The sequence below is a fragment of the Glycine soja genome, chromosome 3, assembly GCF_004193775.1.
Source record: "Glycine soja cultivar W05 chromosome 3, ASM419377v2, whole genome shotgun sequence".
NCBI lineage: Eukaryota > Viridiplantae > Streptophyta > Magnoliopsida > Fabales > Fabaceae > Glycine > Glycine soja.
The window spans coordinates 40,785,014-40,803,907 of record NC_041004.1 but is presented as its reverse complement, the minus strand read 5'-3'; the positions used below and the strand labels follow the sequence as shown (position 1 = coordinate 40,803,907).

The 18,894-nt window shown below is 32.7% G+C and overlaps 3 protein-coding genes and 2 long non-coding RNA genes across 5 annotated transcripts; 1 reads left to right on the top strand and 4 right to left on the bottom strand.

Moving 5' to 3' along the window:
- Positions 1-1,517: 1,517 nt before the first annotated feature.
- Positions 1,518-4,754, top strand: LOC114407043 (probable serine/threonine-protein kinase PBL7). Its single transcript, XM_028369962.1, has 5 exons — positions 1,518-1,817; positions 2,448-2,638; positions 2,872-3,061; positions 3,152-3,543; positions 4,101-4,754. Exons 1-5 carry the CDS (start codon positions 1,718-1,720, stop codon positions 4,365-4,367), a joined length of 1,140 nt encoding a protein of 379 aa, XP_028225763.1. The 5' UTR covers positions 1,518-1,717; the 3' UTR covers positions 4,368-4,754.
- A 1,924-nt stretch (positions 4,755-6,678) lies between these two features.
- LOC114407042 (ATP phosphoribosyltransferase 2, chloroplastic-like) lies at positions 6,679-11,188 on the bottom strand. The gene is made up of 11 exons (XM_028369961.1): positions 10,656-11,188; positions 10,509-10,568; positions 10,313-10,426; positions 10,163-10,228; positions 9,981-10,088; positions 9,785-9,868; positions 8,287-8,388; positions 8,032-8,145; positions 7,865-7,945; positions 7,588-7,707; positions 6,679-7,195 (listed from the first exon to the last, which is right to left on the bottom strand). Exons 1-11 carry the CDS (start codon positions 10,830-10,832, stop codon positions 7,100-7,102), a joined length of 1,122 nt encoding a protein of 373 aa, XP_028225762.1. The 5' UTR covers positions 10,833-11,188; the 3' UTR covers positions 6,679-7,099.
- Positions 11,189-12,618: 1,430 nt separating this feature from the next.
- On the bottom strand, positions 12,619-13,666 carry LOC114405537. The gene is made up of 4 exons (XR_003665259.1): positions 13,482-13,666; positions 13,217-13,316; positions 12,896-12,979; positions 12,619-12,803 (listed from the first exon to the last, which is right to left on the bottom strand). It is a non-coding gene; the product is annotated as an uncharacterized LOC114405537 (long non-coding RNA).
- A 100-nt stretch (positions 13,667-13,766) lies between these two features.
- LOC114405538 lies at positions 13,767-14,973 on the bottom strand. The gene is made up of 3 exons (XR_003665260.1): positions 14,146-14,973; positions 13,987-14,062; positions 13,767-13,864 (listed from the first exon to the last, which is right to left on the bottom strand). It is a non-coding gene; the product is annotated as an uncharacterized LOC114405538 (long non-coding RNA).
- Positions 14,974-15,675: 702 nt separating this feature from the next.
- Positions 15,676-18,722, bottom strand: LOC114407041 (glutathione S-transferase L3-like). Its single transcript, XM_028369960.1, has 10 exons — positions 18,601-18,722; positions 18,424-18,498; positions 18,220-18,280; positions 17,625-17,711; positions 17,435-17,533; positions 17,242-17,344; positions 17,084-17,160; positions 16,734-16,841; positions 16,475-16,555; positions 15,676-16,348 (listed from the first exon to the last, which is right to left on the bottom strand). Exons 1-10 carry the CDS (start codon positions 18,609-18,611, stop codon positions 16,343-16,345), a joined length of 708 nt encoding a protein of 235 aa, XP_028225761.1. The 5' UTR covers positions 18,612-18,722; the 3' UTR covers positions 15,676-16,342.
- Positions 18,723-18,894: the final 172 nt, after the last annotated feature.

Sequence of the window (18,894 nt, the reverse complement as noted above, 5' to 3'; positions counted from 1 at the left end):
AATATGAAAATTAACTCGTTTTTTTAAAAATAATAATTGTAGAGTGAAGCGACATTCTTAATATTACTATTAATATTAGATAAGATGTGAATAGCATGTTAGATTATCAACAAAGATACATAAAAAAAATTATTACACGAACCTAAACAGAAAATAATTTTATTCATATCAACTACTTAATCACTCCTTGGGTGTTCGGGATTTTTTTTAAATTGTTCACCAAATAAAATTTTAGTTACGTCAAGAAAATCAAACTCACATTTATAAGAAATATGAGAATTGTTTCAAAAGAAAGAAGATGAGAATTAACTTTGAATCGTTTGCCACTTTGTCAAGCCATAGCCTTTACTCTGACTTTATATTTTTATTTATAAAATTTAACTTACAACTTATAATAATAAAAATATATGCTATTATAAAGAAAATGTATGCCAATAATTCGATTTTTATTATAGAAAGAAAAAAGAAAACATATGATTGCATTACAAAAACAGATGAGCCTTTCTTAAAGAAGCGTTTCCTATCAGCGGTCACCTTGTAATAGATTCTTTTAAACGCGAAATCTTTATCCATATATTTTTCATTATTTTCTTAAAGGAATTAAATTTGGTCTGAACTCTCTCCCATTCTCTTTTTCCGTGAATGAAATAATGACTGTGCAATAAGAAAAATGAAAGGAGAATAAAAAAAATGATTGATATACATTAAAAAAAATGGAAGTAGAAATAATGAGAAAAAGGAAGAAAAGTAAAGTGATATGACAAAAAGAAGAATCCAGGCTTTGATCTAGTCTCTTAATTTTTCCTTCTGAATACTTTTTTAAAATAAAAAACAGTTGGTAAAACGATATCCTCTTTCCCTCCAAAGACTTACTATTATTTGTTATTGACTAAAAGGGGATAAAATCAAAGAAAAGAAAGAGAACTAATTTTAGCTGGTGTCATGAGCCCATTTTGTAATAATTATAGGAATGTCTTTAAGATCTACAGCTGTTAGCACTTGTTCAGTTGTGTGCTAAAAATTTGAACTATGATGGCGGTCAAATTATGATTATTAAGTTAGACATTATTACATCAAATATAATTAAAAAATAAAAATAAAAAAGTTCATAAGTTTGATTTCTTCTATTAATAAAAATTAATAATTTTTTTATGATAAAAAAACTTAAATCGCACCACATGTTCAAATTAAATGGACATTATTATTTCATTAAATGAAAAATGGTACTAAGTAGGAGTTGTTCCAATATAAGCAAAGGGCATCTAATTCATGATTCCTGTTGTAGATCGTAAGCAGTGTGTGGAGGGCAAATAGGAGTGGCAAACATGACAATTTAACTTAATATCAAAGCAATTATTGTATATTTAGCCAAAATAAAAAAAGGCAAATAATTTAAATATTTTTTTATGTGGGATTTGTTTGGAGTTGGTTTTGGAGGTGATCCAGTGAGGCGCATTTCAACCAATCATGGTGTTTTTTCCGACCAAAAGAGAAGGCAATGAATAAATTAATGAACTCAAACTAAAACACCAAGGAAAAAAAAACACAAAACACAAACAAAGAGAGAGAAAGAACAAAGACTGTTTTGTTTCTCTAAGTTGTTGTTGCAGTTAGCTTCCCGAGCACCGTGTGGTCGGGTATTGTATTGTATTGAGAGAGTGATTTGTAGGTTCTTTCTGATCACTGTGGTGCGTCCATTGAAGAGGAAACATCAAACATGGGTTGGATTCCCTGTTCTGGATATTCTGGCACTAAGAACAAGGTTGAGAAGATGGAAGTTCAGGATAGTCTCGTTGGCCAGATCAAAGCCACCCCAGGTAAAAAAAATAAAATAATCATTTTTGTTTTTGTTCAGGAAAAGAGAGAAACATGAATGGAATTATGATAGTGAGACTCTGTTGGGGACAGTTGTGCTTTCACTTAATTAAGGTAGTTTGGGGGGTTATGCAATTGTTTCTAGCAAAATAAATTTGAGTGAGGTTTATGACTTTGGTACAGCCGATTGGTGTCCTGAATGTGTGTGATTGCAAGCTTTTTAATATTATAGAAAAAAATTGATTGAGAGGGGGAAGGGGGGAAAGGATTGGAATCTGCATATGTATGATCTAATAATCTGCTATTTTCAGTTATATATCCTAAGAAAGATCTTTAGTGCTAGTCTGATGTGGTGTTAATTTAGTTTCCATTTTGATCTTTAGTACTATATGCCAAGCTTAAATTTGTACTAGTGATGGTAAATTTGAAATGATGCATAATGCACGCAGAATCTTATTGTGATTCATGTTTGCATAATCTTTAGTTATTTGTTTCTGGGGCTTGGAAAATGAAACATGCCAGGTAGTATTTTCACGATTGCATTAACCTGTGTTGGTCTTAGAAGACAAATCTAGGCCTGCTGTAGCTTGTGCTTCTCCCCCTTAAATATTATTCTTGTCAATTGAGTGCAGGAAAGTTGAAAAGGAATTCATCCACGAAATCCAAAGATACATCTAAAAATGGGAACCCTGATCACATTGCAGCACAGACATTTGCGTTCCGTGAGTTGGCAACTGCAACTAGAAATTTTAGAAATGATTGTCTTTTGGGAGAGGGAGGCTTTGGTAGAGTATACAAAGGGCGTTTGGAAAGTATTAATCAGGTGACTCTATTTTCTCATTATTTTGTTATTTGCTTATGAAAAATAGGAGAGAGGTGCTTGGAAATGAAGTGGTTCTTGCTTTTTGCTTTGTTATTTATCATTTCCTCCTTTTCCACATTGATCTCTTCCAACAGCCAGATTGATAGATTGATTTTTTCTAACATGAAACACTGCATAAATTTTATGTAGGTTGAGTTTGTAACATGTTTCATCCTTTCTTATGTTGAATATAGGTTGTTGCGATTAAGCAACTTGACCGAAATGGACTGCAAGGGAATAGGGAATTCCTTGTTGAAGTGTTGATGTTAAGTCTACTTCACCATCCTAACCTTGTCAACCTTATTGGTTATTGTGCTGATGGAGATCAAAGGCTTCTAGTTTATGAATATATGCCATTAGGATGCTTGGAAGACCACTTGCATGGTATTTCATTTCAACTACGCAAGTTGTTTTATCCCTTTAATTTTTTTATTATGTTGAAGTTAATATTGGTTATATATGTTTGATTTGCAGACATTCCTCCTGGCAAGAAACGACTTGACTGGAACACGCGGATGAAAATAGCTGCTGGGGCAGCAAAGGGATTGGAATATCTACATGACAAAGCTAATCCTCCTGTCATATACCGAGACTTAAAGTGCTCCAACATTTTGCTTGGTGAAGGGTATCATCCAAAGTTATCTGATTTTGGTTTGGCTAAACTTGGTCCAGTTGGGGAAAACACCCATGTATCAACAAGGGTTATGGGCACCTATGGATATTGTGCTCCAGAGTATGCAATGACTGGTCAACTGACTCTGAAATCAGATGTTTATAGCTTTGGAGTAGTTCTTCTGGAAATAATTACCGGAAGGAAGGCAATTGACAATTCAAAATCTGCAGGAGAGCAGAATCTTGTTGCATGGGTAAGAGTCTTCTACAGTTGTCTCATCTCCTTGGGTTGGTTGATCATTTAAAAGCAGCACACCAAAATATGAATTGTCACTTACACCAACCCGTAGACCAATCTTAGTGAAAATGCTATTGGCTCAATTACATATAATCGATTAAATTTAAGGGTAGGCATTAATTTCATATGAATCAGTCTTGTTGCAAAAAAAATTCTTACATGTTATTGGTTCAATATACTTAAGCTTGAGAATTTGTGGTAAGAAATCCTTTACAATCCTCTAGTTCACAGTTGCCTCTTAAAAATAACAAAACATTGCATATGATTAATGGATAATGCTTTGAGAGAAAATTTGTCATCATGATAGGAGAGTCCCTTCAACATGATATTTGTTTTAGAAGTAATGTGAACTTTTTAAGTTGCATATTGCATAGATACTCTTTAACTGGGTTTGTATATCTCCTTACAGGAGAAATTGGAAATTTTCATAATCAAATTTGATACATGTCTTGCACTTTCTCCTTGACTATTTGAGTAGTAACTTTGGGATGAACTATTCTGATTTATCTGCAGGCTAGACCCTTGTTTAAAGATCGAAGAAAGTTTTCACAAATGGCCGATCCAACACTCCACGGTCAATATCCTCCAAGAGGGCTATACCAGGCCCTTGCTGTTGCAGCAATGTGTGTTCAGGAACAGGCTAACTTGCGTCCAGTCATAGCCGATGTTGTCACAGCACTGTCTTACCTTGCTTCACAAAAATATGACCCCAATACACACACATTCCAAAGCTCTCGCCATGCTCCCAGTACTCCTCCTAGAACCAGGAGGGGGATATGATTTGGAGCTCAATGTTTGGTGGATAGAACACAATCTGGAGAAAAATTCAAATATATTATTTAATGGCCTTCTCAACTTCAAGATATAGGTTTATAGATGTTAATATCAGTTGTCCTTTGGTGGGTTCTTTCAGTTCAGAACACAGTTGGAAAAGAAAAAAAAAACTTATGGAATTCTGTTCTAGTTCTAGTACTCAAAACTCAAAAGTCAAAACTGCTCCCATTTCTGTTTGGAGCTAAGATAGTACTTCCACTTTTTCTTTTTCTTTTTTCCTCGAAATTTTTATTTAAGAGCAAATTGCTGGATTCATAATTCATGTGCCTTCTATGTTGGCAATGTTATGTCCATGCCTTTACTTTTTTTTTAATGGGGAAAAGTTTAAGTGAATAGGGTCCTAGGGGCTCACCAGGGTTAAAGCATGATGTTTTAAGGCTCACTGAACGCTTACAATGGTATTTATATATCATTTATCAATAAGGTTCTCACATCGGTAGCGGAATTCGACTGCGCCCTTATGGGATACAAGTTTGATCCTTACCAACTAAACCAACATTTTTATGCTAGTCATGTTGTATAGTTTATTAAGCTCTGAAAATATAGCTTTTTCAACCAAGTCAGTCTACATATATCCTGTTATGGGATGATTTCACCATCTCTAGAAGTTTACAGATTGGCTAAGCATTTTGCATTTTTCAGCTGGTGTAATTAGGCACGAAGTATCTTTGTTGTAGCCCAATTTGAACTTGAGCTGAATTATGTATGTAGACGCTTCTAATTATTTTGGCATTACTAGAAGGGAAAAACTTAAAATGATGTTATCTAGCTGCTTTTAAAATTATTATTGAAATTAGACTTTTATTTTGTTAAATATTAATATAAACTTGAATTACATAAGTTAGAGGTAAAATTAATTTTAAAAGTAATATTTTAAATACTTTAAAATTTAGTTTTGAAAGAAAAAAAATTGCCCAAAGCTTAAGCAATAATGAGATTTTCCAATGCCATGTAAAATAAATCTTAAGTTTCATTAAAAAACATAATAGTTGGGCACATTTTATTTTTCCAGGAAGCCTCACTACAAAGCCGAAACTACAAACTTAGTTATTTTAAATAGGATCGTTGGTCTAATCATTAACACGTTATGTATATTTTTCCTTTCATTGGCGATGCTAATGAATCAATCATCTAAACACCAACCTATAAGGACAGAAATAAATGAGAACCAATGCAGCAAGTAGCATCACGTCTATCCCATTCCTCTGTAGACAAGACTATGCCATTATAAACAAATCCTATATTTTGGATCTTTTGATCCTACTAACTACTATCCTAAAGTGACTTTATAGTTAAACTTCAAAGTTCAAATGGTTGACTTGTTTTTTTTTTCTTTGTAGACAAGGCTTTGTCAATATAAACAAATCCAACATCTTGACTCATTTGATCCTACTATCCTAAAGTGATTTGATAGTAAAAGGCTTGACTCATTTATTTTTAAAAAAATTGGTAAATGACAAAAAGTAACAGGGAATAGTTTAATAGAACATATATAACCTCCCACGGGTCTTTCTTTCAATCAATCAACTTCTTATTGTTTATGCCTTAAGGAAAATTATTTCCTCCTCCATTCAGAGAGCTCTAGTCCATACTGTATAATATAATCTGCCTTAAGGAAAACACACTTAGGACAATATTTTATGAGTTTAATGATATGATTCAATCATAAATTATTATTTATATAATTTTTAAAATAATTATCATAAAAATCAATAATATTATCATATAGTATGAGTTATTATTGAAGAATAGATAACAAATTTCACACTGTTATTGTATAACCCTTTTCTCATTTTATATTTAAAATTTGACAAAAATGTCATTTTTGTCCCCCTATTTTTTTAAATATGTAATTTTTATTTTTTAATTAGATATTTTGTTCATCACTTTTAAAAAATTTATGATTTTAATTTCTTTGATCAATTTCAGACTAGATTGTGTATTTTTTTTAATTCTTTATTTAATAAATTGAGTTTGTTAGCAATTAAATATTTTTAAAAAAAATTATTTATCATGTGAACAATAAATTACATTACAGAATACATAAATCAACGTCAAGAATTTATCACAAGGACTAAAATTATAATTTTTCAAAAAGTGAAAGATAATATGTCTTAATTAAAAAATAAAAAACTAAAATCACGTTAGAAAAAATAGGAAGATAAAAATTACATTTTAACCTCAAAATATTAAAGCCTATTTTGTTTACTTGAAAATTTTAGAGTACAAATAGCAAAGCTGACAAAAAAAATAAAAATAAAAAAAACCAAAATTTTATTCATTAGACACATTTCTTCGCTGGGCATTCTAACGTATCAAACATCATTCGAAAGATGGCCAACTCATTAAGGTCACAAATAAAATAAAATCTACTTCAAAGTTTAAAATTAAAACACCGAAGCAAAATCCCAGTTCAACTGAAATAACAATCCCCCCGGAAAGGACCAAGAAGCAGTCACTTCTCTAGCGATTACCAATGTTATGAAGAGAACGAAAGGAAGAAGATACAGGCTTGCTACAAAAATTACAATCTAAAAGTGCAATTTTAGTTATCTACGTCCTCCATTTTGGTGTACTAGGCTTTTGCAGCTTTCACCATAGATTTAATGCTCATCTACTTTGGAAGTATCTGAAAAACGAAACATCCACAAATGACTCCATAGATTGATCATAAATGGCTACAGCCCAAGTTTAGATAGGAGCTGACGCCATCTTGGAGTTTCTTCATCAAAAATATAGGTCAAGGGTGATATAAGAACTCCACTGCCTCCAATCTGCATCATACGAGTGTAGTCAACAGGAAACCAAGTATGAGAATCATATAGTTTTTGATACGCAAGTCAAAATAAAAAGCATTTTATTAAGCTCAAATATAATGCCACATGATAAGCAGAAGCTTTGAAGGGAATTCAAGAATTTTCTGGTGGAAATCAGTTCACAGCTAGCCAGCGACAACAGGAATTATATAGACTAATAATTTATCCAGAGCGAGTATTACAATTGTATTGTCTGCACTCTGCTCATTCAAACCACCACCACAACCTATTCTACCTTCATCTCCTAATTTTCCTTCTATGTTTCCCGCACAAGCTCACAAGTATCTTCACCCATTCGATAAATGATAATAAATCGAAAAACAACTTTAACATTAGTTTCAGAAACTCACCGCTCTCAGTTGTTGTATAGACTTGTATAGTGCCTTCTGAGGCACACATATGACTATGGCATAATAGTCTGCTGTTACCTTCCCATCATGCTTGCAGAAAACAGGACTTACAGTGGGTCCCTGCAGACAGGCAATCAAGTGTGCTTATAATTGGAAGAGTTGTATCAAAGGATGTCATAATTACAATACATCAGATTTTGCTAATGCAGAAAACAAATGATGAAAGGAATAAGTTGTTTAGGAAAGCCAGGTTAGCAAATTTCATTTCATATCACACCTGCAAACCCATTAATGATGGTTGACTCAGTATTCTCTCAGCCACTTCCTCTGCACTGCTTCCCCTCATGTTTGCAGTAACCTGTCAAGTCTAGCATTAGAAATGGAATTAAAATAAAGGCAGACACTGGTGGAGTAAGGGGGGATTGGGAATTATAAACTATGCACCGTGAACTGCCCAATGGCCCTCAGATGTGCTTCCAACCTCTCAAGCATCTCATGTGTTGTTTCAAGAACTCCTTTCCGTTGGATCATCGATTTCCTGCTTGCAATAAACACAGCCTGAAGAGCATTCAATTGCCAGAGTGAGACAGAACCCGACAATGCATAATACAGAGCAGGTTTCCCATGCCTACTTTTTTATTTAATTGAAAAACCAACAAATCATGATAGTCAAGGTCAGAAAAGTTAACAATTGATAACCTGGCTTTCCAAAACAACTCCACCTTTGATTTCCTTCAAGTTGTTTTCTCTCAGTGTGGTCCCACTACTTACAAGGTCCAAGATAGCATCAGCTATCCCCATCTAAAAAGAGAAAAGACAAACAATTACTTAGATAAATCATAAATATCACATCCAGGCATCCAGAATATATTGGCAGCAGCATCACTAAAATGAACAAGCAGCAATCGATACTTCAATTCAGGTGCAAAGACATGAGAATCATATGCAAAGGAATAGAATGGAAAGTTAATGTCTGGGAAAGGAATATAATTTCTAAAAAAAGAGTTTGTTGGTTGCACCATGAAATGAGTAAAATCCTAACCAACAATCACAGTAATAGATGTTGCCACATAAAGAACTCCCAAGTTTGTTTAGTCATTTCACTAAAAGCAGAGCGCAATGCCAACAGACCTTTAGCCCAGTAGTTAACCACATTTCACATCCCACAACTTCTCCCCATAGAATAAAACATAAACACACACACACAATGGAAGTACCTAAAGTTTAACAAAAGCCAACCAGAAATTGTTAATGTGATCAAACTCCACAATTCAATAAAAGCATTGCAGAATTTTTAAAATCTTTCGCATTCTCATTCTCCTGCGACAAAATATGCAGAAAAACGATCTGGTTGGGCAAGCAGTGACATCACTCATATCCTCATTCTTTACTTTACAAAGTAATGCTGTCATCAAAACTGGACACTTTAATAAATGCTGATCACCATGGTACACATACCTTAACAACGACAATGCGTAGATTACAACAAAAGCATATATAGTGCTAATAATATTTGGCATCGGAAAAAAATATTTTTAGGGAACATTCAAGAAACACATAAGTTTAATTCACTGAATGCAAAACATTGACAGCTATTAGAGTATTGTAAGAGTTGAAGTTATTCAACTGTTTTCCTTGTATCAGACTATCAGTTACACTAGTTAGTTCTAGTGAGTTAGTTTACCAAGTTAGTGAGTTAGTTAATGACAGCTGTCATAACTAACTGTTCACTCTATAAATTCTAAACTGTAACCTTGAGTTCAGTGGCTAATAATATTTCCCTTTTCTCATTTCTAAAGTTTTTCATTTCTCTCAAAATATCTTCTCTTAGAATTCAGTTAACAGCTGTATGCATATCTAGCAACAATTAGCCAAATACAATGTATCTGCAGTTAAACAGTCATATATCCTATATATGAAATTTGAACATCATTAGTTTCAGCCCCTAGACATTCATTGAATATATATCTATGAATTTTGGGATCAAAACAGTGTTTAACTATGACTAGTATATGAAGCTATAGAACAAAGATATATTATCCATAAATAACTATAGCAAGCAAGATCATCCCAAACCCAAACCATTCTGGCAGCAGAAAAAAAAAGATATTGTCATAACACAGAATGGTCAATTATATGCTTGATAATTAAAATTTTTAAATGAGCAACTTCTAATAAAACAAACACTATCTCTCACCGCAGGAGCTGCCTCCAGTGCTCCATCAGCAGTTGAAAATGTGACATGCTTAAGTCCATTCTCTTTCATAAATTTAGGCCCCAGCTGAAAAGTAGGTCCAAAATTAAAATCAAATTCTCTCTTTTTAAAACTAACAGTAGAAACTCTAGCACATAGATAAATGGTTGGATACATCAGTTGAACTTTAAACGCTTACATAGGTGAAACCAGTAGCAACTCGTAGAGGCTTTTCTTCTGTCCATTGAGGCATTTTTGCAAGCTCGTCCACTGAATTTACATTTTCAAATATTCCATATTGGGGAATCTGAAATAACAGACAATTGATTGTACAAAACAATGACAGGAGCAGAATCTAGTAACATCATAATTTAAACTCACCGCAAGGGATAAACGGCAATCACCATACTCGAGAGCCTCGTGGACAATGATAAGATCTTCACTACCCTAACAAAAGAAAATTAGACGATAAAACAATTTGAGTCTGGCGAATACACAGGGGCACTAATCTGCAAATGCGAAAATGCTGACCTGGCCATGTTCACTGAAAGTATCGAGTCCAACAATACCAAGGTCAAGATCTCCAGATAACAATTTTCTTGTGATGTCTTTGGGCCTCTGAAACCAAACTTCGAGGTTGGATAGCTGCAATAGTGCAAGAGAATTGGTTTATGGTCATGTAGAGATATAGTACATTGATGGAAGCAAAGGGAAAAAGAGAAGGCACCTGAGGAATTTCAGCAACATACTGACGAGGATTGACCTGCTTCACTGACAATTGACAATTCTTCACACAGAAGAAAGAATGCAGAGTTAGTTAGTAGAGTAGAATGTAGAAGATAACAGTGGCGAATCGAGTCGAAATTGGAATGACCTTGAGAAGTTCGAGGGTGTCAGCGGACATGCGACCTTTGCTGGGCAAACCGAGACGGATCTCCTTCCTGTCTGGCTGCGAAAGTGAGGCGTAGCAGCACCAACTCTTCCGCCGGGAATTAACCCAAACCGAAGTGTGCAGAGGAATATTCATAGTCGTCAACATTATTGCTGCCATGCTAGTAAAAAATCGCCTTCAATGCTGCGCTGAATCGCAAGGTCGTGGAAACGGCGTCTCAAAACGTGTTTGTGCATTCGGGTTAAAATTAGGCTTCTAAAACGTGTTTGGGCTTCTAAAACTGTAAGCCCACTAACCCAACCCGTTAAACTAATCAGTAGCTGCCCTAAACACCTAATATGCCCTTGAAATTGCGAACGTCAATAGGTCATTCACTCATTCTTCTTCAACGTTGACACTTCTCTCCTTCGCTGAACCTCCCCACCGCATCTTCTCCTCTTCTCCGCCGCGACGGACTTTTGCTTTACCTCAATCGCTCCTTATGCTTCGCTGCACCGATGGCTGGCTTGTAATCACATAATAGATGAACTCAAATAATTTATTATGAAATAATTTAGTGGAGACTTTTAATGCGTTCCTATGAGAAACTCTTCATATCTTCAACTATTAAAATTATACTATCTTAGATGATCACATATACGTTCTTTTTTTATTATATCACATATATAGGTTCTTATGATAATGACAACTATTAAAAAATAATATTATTTATACTATCAGATAATAATACATTATTATTAAAAAAATAATACTAGTAATTAACTATTTGTTATTTATACTCTACTAAAAATAAAAAACATATACTGTCTTAGATGCATATATAAGAATTTATCTGCATATATATTGATTTATATATCTGGTAAAATCTCCATTTTGAATTACGTACAATTTCATGTTTTACATTTTGTGATCTCTTTTCAAGTTGGGATAGAAGCTTGAGTTTGACTAGTATGACTGCTGCTTGTGTTTGTGAACAATTAGGGTTTTTTTTTTTTTTACTTGAAAGGAATATTTTTTTTTATTTTTCATATAGGATGGATTTCAAATTAATGACAGGATAGAAGTTAAGTGGTAAAAGGTGTTATGACTCTGACTTAGAAGTTATAATATTTATTACGATTTTTTTTTTTTTGAAAAAAAATTTGTCATTCACTTAGTTGTATATATGATCACATTGTTGCTATGTTCTTGGGAGTTTAATTGCCTCGAGCAATTCTTTGCTAAACATTTTGAGAACACTGAAGCTCTATCCACAGGTATAACAAAATTCATTGCCACATATGCAAATTAAACAAGTTAATTAATATTACACTGAACCAGTACAAAAGTCCATCCTAAATACAAAAAAAAAAAGTCATGTTAAAACATTTTCAAAATATCACTCTTCAAACAAATGTTACTACATTTCATTAAAAAAACATTGATTAGATTCTCCCTCCCTCTCTCATCCTGCTTCTAGCGTTGGCTGATAAACAAAGCTTTGAGAGCATTAAACCATCTTTTTATGACTGTTAGATTCAATCAAAGCTTTATTTATCAGCTATTATATAGAACAAGTTTCGATGCTTTAGACTTTAGTTAGGAGTACATGGTTACATTGATGCAATTCTGTTGAACTTTGTTTTATAGTCTTGGTTTGATGCGTGGGCGAACAAGAAAAGAGAAACAAAAGAATAAAATAAATGAAATAAAATAATTATGGGTATTAAAAAAAATAATCTAGTGTGATTAGTTTCATTATAGAAGTCTTATATTGATCAATAGCCTTATTACTTTATCATATACCGCACAATCTTACTTTAGAGGATATGCACTCCTCATATATTTTAGTTTTCATTATTATGATCATTGTTGGGCTTGCATATTTTCAAGACAGACATTTCATATACATACCACTCATAATTTAATTTATTACTAGTATATTACAATATTACACACTGCATTACACGTTAGTACAGAAATAGTATTACTGCTATAACAAATTCAAACTATTGGCATCGCTGGCCATTACATGCACAAGCCTATAAGTTTGTAGTAAAAAACTTAAATCATTTTATGATGCATTCACCTCTCACTTTGTGGATAATGTCATAGACACCTGCTTCTGTATATATGATGATATTACTGACCCTGCATAATAATAACATTTTTTATTAATAAAGAGATAAGAAGTATATATAAACTTGAAATTAATTACAATAAAAATGAATTATATACAGTACCAAGAAGCGTTTTTTGATAAAGTCAACGAACTGTTGTGGATCAAGCAATTTTGTTTGCTTATAAGCATCGTTATTGTTCAACTCCTGTAAAAAATTGTTAATTAGACCAGTCATCTAATTTTTTTTTTAGTTTATCATTGTGGCCTAACTTCTATCAAAAGTGGTCAAATGTGGACCCTTAGAGTTTTATTTTCAGAGTAAGGTGACTTCAAGAGCAAATGAAAATAATAATTTGATTTATGTTAGACATGAATTTTGAATTATTATTATTATTATTATTATTTAGGTTGAGTAAGAAAGTCAAAGAATATTCTGAAATACCTTAGTCCATGTTGCTAAATTAGGTCTTCCAACTGTAATGTCATGTCATGCTTGAATACTTCAGAGAAGACAATTTAGAACCTTTCAGTGAAATATCCACCTGATAATTACCATAAATTATTTATTTGTTTAAGAATGAAAAACTCTAGTCATGGCCATGGCTGCAAAATTTATCTATCAAGATATCAAATGACTACTTAATTCCTCAAAGATGACTTGCTAACCAATCTAATTTTCAAGTCTCCTAACTTTTTTTTTAACTTACCAAACTAAATTCGCCAAAGAAGAAAGGCCCATCATCAAATTTACCAAGAGAATTCTCCACGTAATCAATTTAATTCTCACTGGTTTGTGTTGTAGGATCGCCTTTGAATGAACCGAATATATCTTTGGTAAAAGTATCAACATACTTTATTAGTTCCTCTCCGGATTCCTTCTTGATAGGGTCCTGAAAAATCTATTCTTAGCATGGTTATCCTATTATCGAATAGGAATAAGAGTTAGGGGAAAGAGAATTTTTATCATGAATAAGCTAATGTTTTTATTCTTACGTTAGGAAATAATGACGGTCCTTCAAAATTTGCATCTACATATTTAATCAAGTCAATACTCTGCTAAAACTTTTCCATTGTGTTCAAGAGATGGCACCTATCATATATGCATATATATATATATATATATAAGGAAAACATGATGAATAATCAAATAATTCAGTCAAATTTTCATTGCTTTATAAAAATAATTACCCCCTCCCCCCTAAGATTACCTACCTTATTCAGTCAATTTATACCAAGCAGGCTTGTTCATAAGGTCAATAGGAACCAATTTGATCTTGTCTTGTAAACCCTAACGTACAAAAAAATAAATCAATTATTCTAGCAAACACAGGAATGGGTGAACAAATACTTTAGACAGATAGAGAAAATAACCTTGTGTTCCTAGTGATCCATACTCGTTGTGCATATGGGCACGAATAACTCATGTACAACCTAAAAGATAAAAACGGTCCAATATGAGAATGTTTTTTTTTTGTTTCTGGATCAGAAATCACGCTTGTCCCCAAATCCATTGAATTAGAAAATCTATGGTCATGCAAAGTTGCAAACCTCGAAACAAAACCATGAAAACAGGGTGAATTATCCTGATTGTTCCATCAAAGAGAGGTGGCACCAAGCGTAGGAGGAAACGAATTGATTCAGATCACCAAAATTTGGATTTGGGAATATGAATTGAAAGAAATAATTAAATTCTTGAGCAGTAGCCATTGATCCAATGATTTTGCGAAATGCTAGCGATCTGATAAATGATGCAAAGAAGAGAGGCGTTTACTTGCTACATTCAAGGAAACCGTTGCTTAGTTTTTACATTAAATTTTTAGTCCCGTGCTGGCACCAGAGTGATGATTTCTTTGCCTTTAGTTTTCATACTAAGTGTGAATGTTATAAGAAGCAGCTTTTGTCTTTGGTAGTGTATAATGAATTAATAATGTCTTTTAATTTGTAAATTGTTATATATCTATCATCATCAATTGGTAAGAAACAGAGTCAACCACTGACCAAGTTATCGGGGATAATTTCATATTAATTCTGACAGATTAATCTATCTGTAAGCTAACTGAAGTGAAGGGTGGTTTAGAATAGTGCTTTCTTTCTTTATTTGAGATGATTGTTGAATGTCGAACATTTCTTGAATGATAAAACTCTTTTTATTTGTCTTATTTTGTTTCTATTTTCCTTAGTTGCACTTTTTGTCATCCATTTTTCATTTTTTTTTATAAATTTTGTCACTGAATTTTTTAAGTTTTGCATATTTTGTCACTAAACTTTTTTTCACATTTTGTCATGAAATTATCAAAATTTCATGTATCTTGTCACCTAATTTTCAAAACAAATATGCTTAACTAAAATATAAGGGTAAAGTGTGCAAAATTTTAAAGATTTGTTGGCAAAATGCGTAAAATTTTGAAAGTTATGCGAGGTTTTTTGTTTTTCTTAATTTCATTAAAGTATTTTATATTTTTTTTCATTTCAATTTATACAAATTAACCTCGTTTCACATTTTATCATTTTTTTCGTAAATAAATTATTAAATAAAATTTGGGATGGAAAACTTAATTTTAAAAGTGAGAAATATTGCAGTAATTTTTTTTTTTTATAAACGAAGGTTTGCTAGCCTTACCTAAGCGCTTATGATCCCAACTAGGTTTCCAAAATTTTATAAACCAGTTACAATTTCATTCTCGTGCGGCTCTTCTACTATAACTTAACTAACAATCGCATGCAGATGAGTATGCTAAAAGAATAGGTGAAAGTTAACTCGCCAATTGATTAATGGAAACTTGTGAATAATTTTACATGTTCCTACTCGGTTTAAAAAAGTTGTCTATCTTTTAAGGTAAAAAAAAATAAAAATTCAGAACAAAATATACTGATGATAAGCACATAACATCAAGTCACCAATTCCAAGTCAAACTTCTCTTCAACTTATTTATTATAGATTGCGAGACTATACATTTGGATGTTCCCATACAAAAGCATTAATGAGAAGTCAAAGTAACAAGCAAATAGAACACATCATTTTTAAACTGAAAAAGCATTCTATCAGAAAAGTAGCCCACAACAGCAAGCCAGCCCACAGCAACAAACCAGCCCACTGCCACTCATCAGGCCCAAGCTCAACATTGCTCCTAGAAGTTTCTAGCAGTTTCTAGTATATTTGTTGATGCTATGAGCTGTTTATGGATGAAAACTTAGACAAAAATGATGAAATGCTCACTTCATTTGAATTAATCATTGGCAGCATACATTAAAATATATATTGCTATATCAAAGGATAAGAAGGAATCTACTAAAAAGACACCTATGCAAAATTATAGCTAATAACAGCTATACATGACAGCTGCATAAACAGTTCATAGCATCAAAAAATATTCTAGAAACTGCTAGAAACTTCTAGGAGCAATGTTGAGCTTGGGCCTGATGAGTGGGCTGGATTGGTGTTGTGGGTTGCTTTTCTGATACATTCCACAAATGGAAATAAATCTTTATTGACTACTATATCTTAAAAGCATTCCACATTTCCATATCTTTAAACACCATGCAGCGGGGCTGCAATTCACGTTCTCTGTTAAGCCTACAGAGTATAAACATGAAAAACGTTTAGCAAACTAGCAAAAAGCATAAACAAGACAGCAACCACAAATTTTCAAACAAAATGATCCAAAATTTATCATGAGTTGATGAATGAAGTTCATAATACCAAAAACTTTTTCTTGAAAGCTTCCAGATATTCCTCCCTGTCAACTTTTGTCTGCTTATAACCATCGATCTTATTCCCCTCCTGCATTAACAATTGACAAAATCATGTACATATTTTGGAAAAGAAAAATCTAACGAAATCAAAATTAGGAGGATGGTCGGGCCTTATTCAAATAGACCATTCCATTTCATCTTATAGATGAATGCGAACTTAATTAATTTCAAATTACTATGTTCTTGGATTGCAAAGAACTACGAACCTGAATCCATGTGGCTAGTTTGGGTCTTCCTGCTGTGATGTCGTGCTTAAAAATTTCAGAGAAGACAATTTGGAACCTTTCAAGAAATGAAACATAGGCAATATCCGCCTGATGATAACCACAATTTATAAATCATCAGAATGTTGGTTGGGGGGAAAATATCATGCATTTTTGCTTATAATAAAACAATGTTTTTATTACATCATGATATATTAAGGGCTGCTATTTTCCTTCTAACTAGATCATATATGAATCAGAATTCCACAAAATTTTCTGGTGAATGAATACAATTGCTCTTAATGGCCAATGAAGTTAAAAAAATCTCAAGATTGATAAGAATGTCAACTTACCAAACTAAATTGGCCAAGGAAAAATGGTCCATCATCAAATTTACCAAGAGCATTCTCCAGGTAATCAAAAGCAGCACCTGATTCAAATTATATATCAAATTTAAACCATCCAATATCTCAACATATTTTCTTTTGACTCAGAAACTTTAAAAACTTACTGGTTTGTTGTATAGGATCTCCTTTAAATGTAGGGTATATGCCACTGGTGAACGTATCAACATGGGATATCAACTGCTCACCAAATTCTCTCTTGGCAGGATCCTGGAAAATTCCATTTAAAAACAGACATATACCCTAGGAAATGGCTGGCAATAATGTATGGAATAATTAATATTAATATATGGTTCTTACAGTGGGGAATAGAGGTGCCCCTTCAAAGTTGGCATCTATATATCTTATCAAATCAAGACTTTCTCCTAAAACCTTGCTATTGTGCTCCAACGAAGGTACCTATAGCATAAGAAGAAGAACGTGATATGATCAATCAAGCAAATCAAATAGCTTTCACCACTTAATATATGACCACGTACGGTATCTCTACCTTATTCGTGGGATAAACTTTTTCCTTATACCAAGCAGGCCTGTTTTTAAGATCAATAGGAACCAATTCGATCTTGTCTTGCAGTCCCTGTAGTTCACAAATCATCACTAATTAATAAACAAAAGGGACAAAGCTTTCATTGATATTTCAAAGAGAACTAGATATTAGGGATAAATTTTAACAGAGATATTTTTTAATAAAAAAAACAAGAAGGTAAAATGAAGGTTAAATAAATCAGTAAGCCCATGATTTTTTTATAGAAAAATTTAATTATATCTTTAAACTATTTTTTTTATAACTGAATCTTTGATCTTGTAAAATATTTGTAATGTCTAAAATTAGTTTATGTTGTTTGAAAAAAAATCTATGAGGGCTTTATTTACACCAGATGTCTAAATACAAAAATTGTAAATCAAGACCTAATTACTAATCCTTTTGGTTTAAGGTTCTAATTAAAATGTTTCAAATAGCTCAAAAACTTACTTATATATTAAATCTAAACTAAATTGAGTACTAAAATCAACTTACATACTTCAAATTTTACAGAGGTTAAATGAGAGCACTTGTCTAAAAGATGCATGGTGAAGAAAACAACCTTACAGTTCCTAGTTATCCATGCGCGTTGTGCAAAAGGGCACAGATAGCAAATGTATAACCTGAAAAGACAATCCAAGTTAACACACTCATAATTAGATTATTATATTTATACTAAGAAGCAAAATAATGGACAATAGGGTAATTGGATTAATGGAAGACTATAATTACTGACAAAAACAGAGTTGATTGATAGATGCCACACCTTGTGGTTCCATCAAAAAATGGAAGTGGTTCAGAGATGGAAGTTAAAGCAGGAGTGCGGACTTCTAACACACTCCTGAATTGACAAAGGGACACAAGCTTAGAAAAGATGAAATGGTCAAATTACCATGCACCAAAATTGTTTAGAAAGTAAAGAAACGTATGATATAAATCTTACGGAGTTGCCATTGATATATATCTTTTCTCAAAAAAGGTGATCAAGTAATACACTTAGAGCAAATACTGAATGACACTCGCATAGAAGAGAATGTTGTATTTATAGGACATAATTAAATTTGTACTGTTAAGCTTGAAGTCGCAAGCAGTGACGATATTTCTACACAAGTGGGGGCGGCACCAAGCATTAGGTACGTTTGAGATTTGAGAGTCTGGCGGCTAATAGCTATTCAAAGATTTTCATGAATGCGTAGCCGTATATGAAGGAAGAGGTGCAAAATTATTTTATGTTAAT

What these genes read in the sequence shown, in the direction of transcription:
- LOC114407043 (XM_028369962.1), top strand. Translation starts at nt 1,718, where the DNA reads ATGGGTTGGATTCCCTGTTCTGGATATTCTGGCACTAAGAACAAGGTT. An exon ending in GTTTGGAAAGTATTAATCAG is followed by an intron (nt 2,639 to 2,871) that starts GTGACTCTATTT and finishes TGTTGAATATAG; the next exon opens with GTTGTTGCGATTAAGCAACT. An exon ending in AGCAGAATCTTGTTGCATGG is followed by an intron (nt 3,544 to 4,100) that starts GTAAGAGTCTTC and finishes ATTTATCTGCAG; the next exon opens with GCTAGACCCTTGTTTAAAGA.
- LOC114407042 (XM_028369961.1), bottom strand. Translation starts at nt 10,832, where the DNA reads ATGGCAGCAATAATGTTGACGACTATGAATATTCCTCTGCACACTTCG. An exon ending in ATTGCCGTTTATCCCTTGCG is followed by an intron (nt 10,089 to 10,162) that starts GTGAGTTTAAAT and finishes CTGTTATTTCAG; the next exon opens with ATTCCCCAATATGGAATATT. An exon ending in CATCATTAATGGGTTTGCAG is followed by an intron (nt 7,708 to 7,864) that starts GTGTGATATGAA and finishes GCCTGTCTGCAG; the next exon opens with GGACCCACTGTAAGTCCTGT.
- LOC114407041 (XM_028369960.1), bottom strand. An exon ending in AGATCCTATACAACAAACCA is followed by an intron (nt 17,161 to 17,241) that starts GTAAGTTTTTAA and finishes AATTTGAATCAG; the next exon opens with GTGCTGCTTTTGATTACCTG. An exon ending in AACTAGCCACATGGATTCAG is followed by an intron (nt 16,556 to 16,733) that starts GTTCGTAGTTCT and finishes TTGTTAATGCAG; the next exon opens with GAGGGGAATAAGATCGATGG.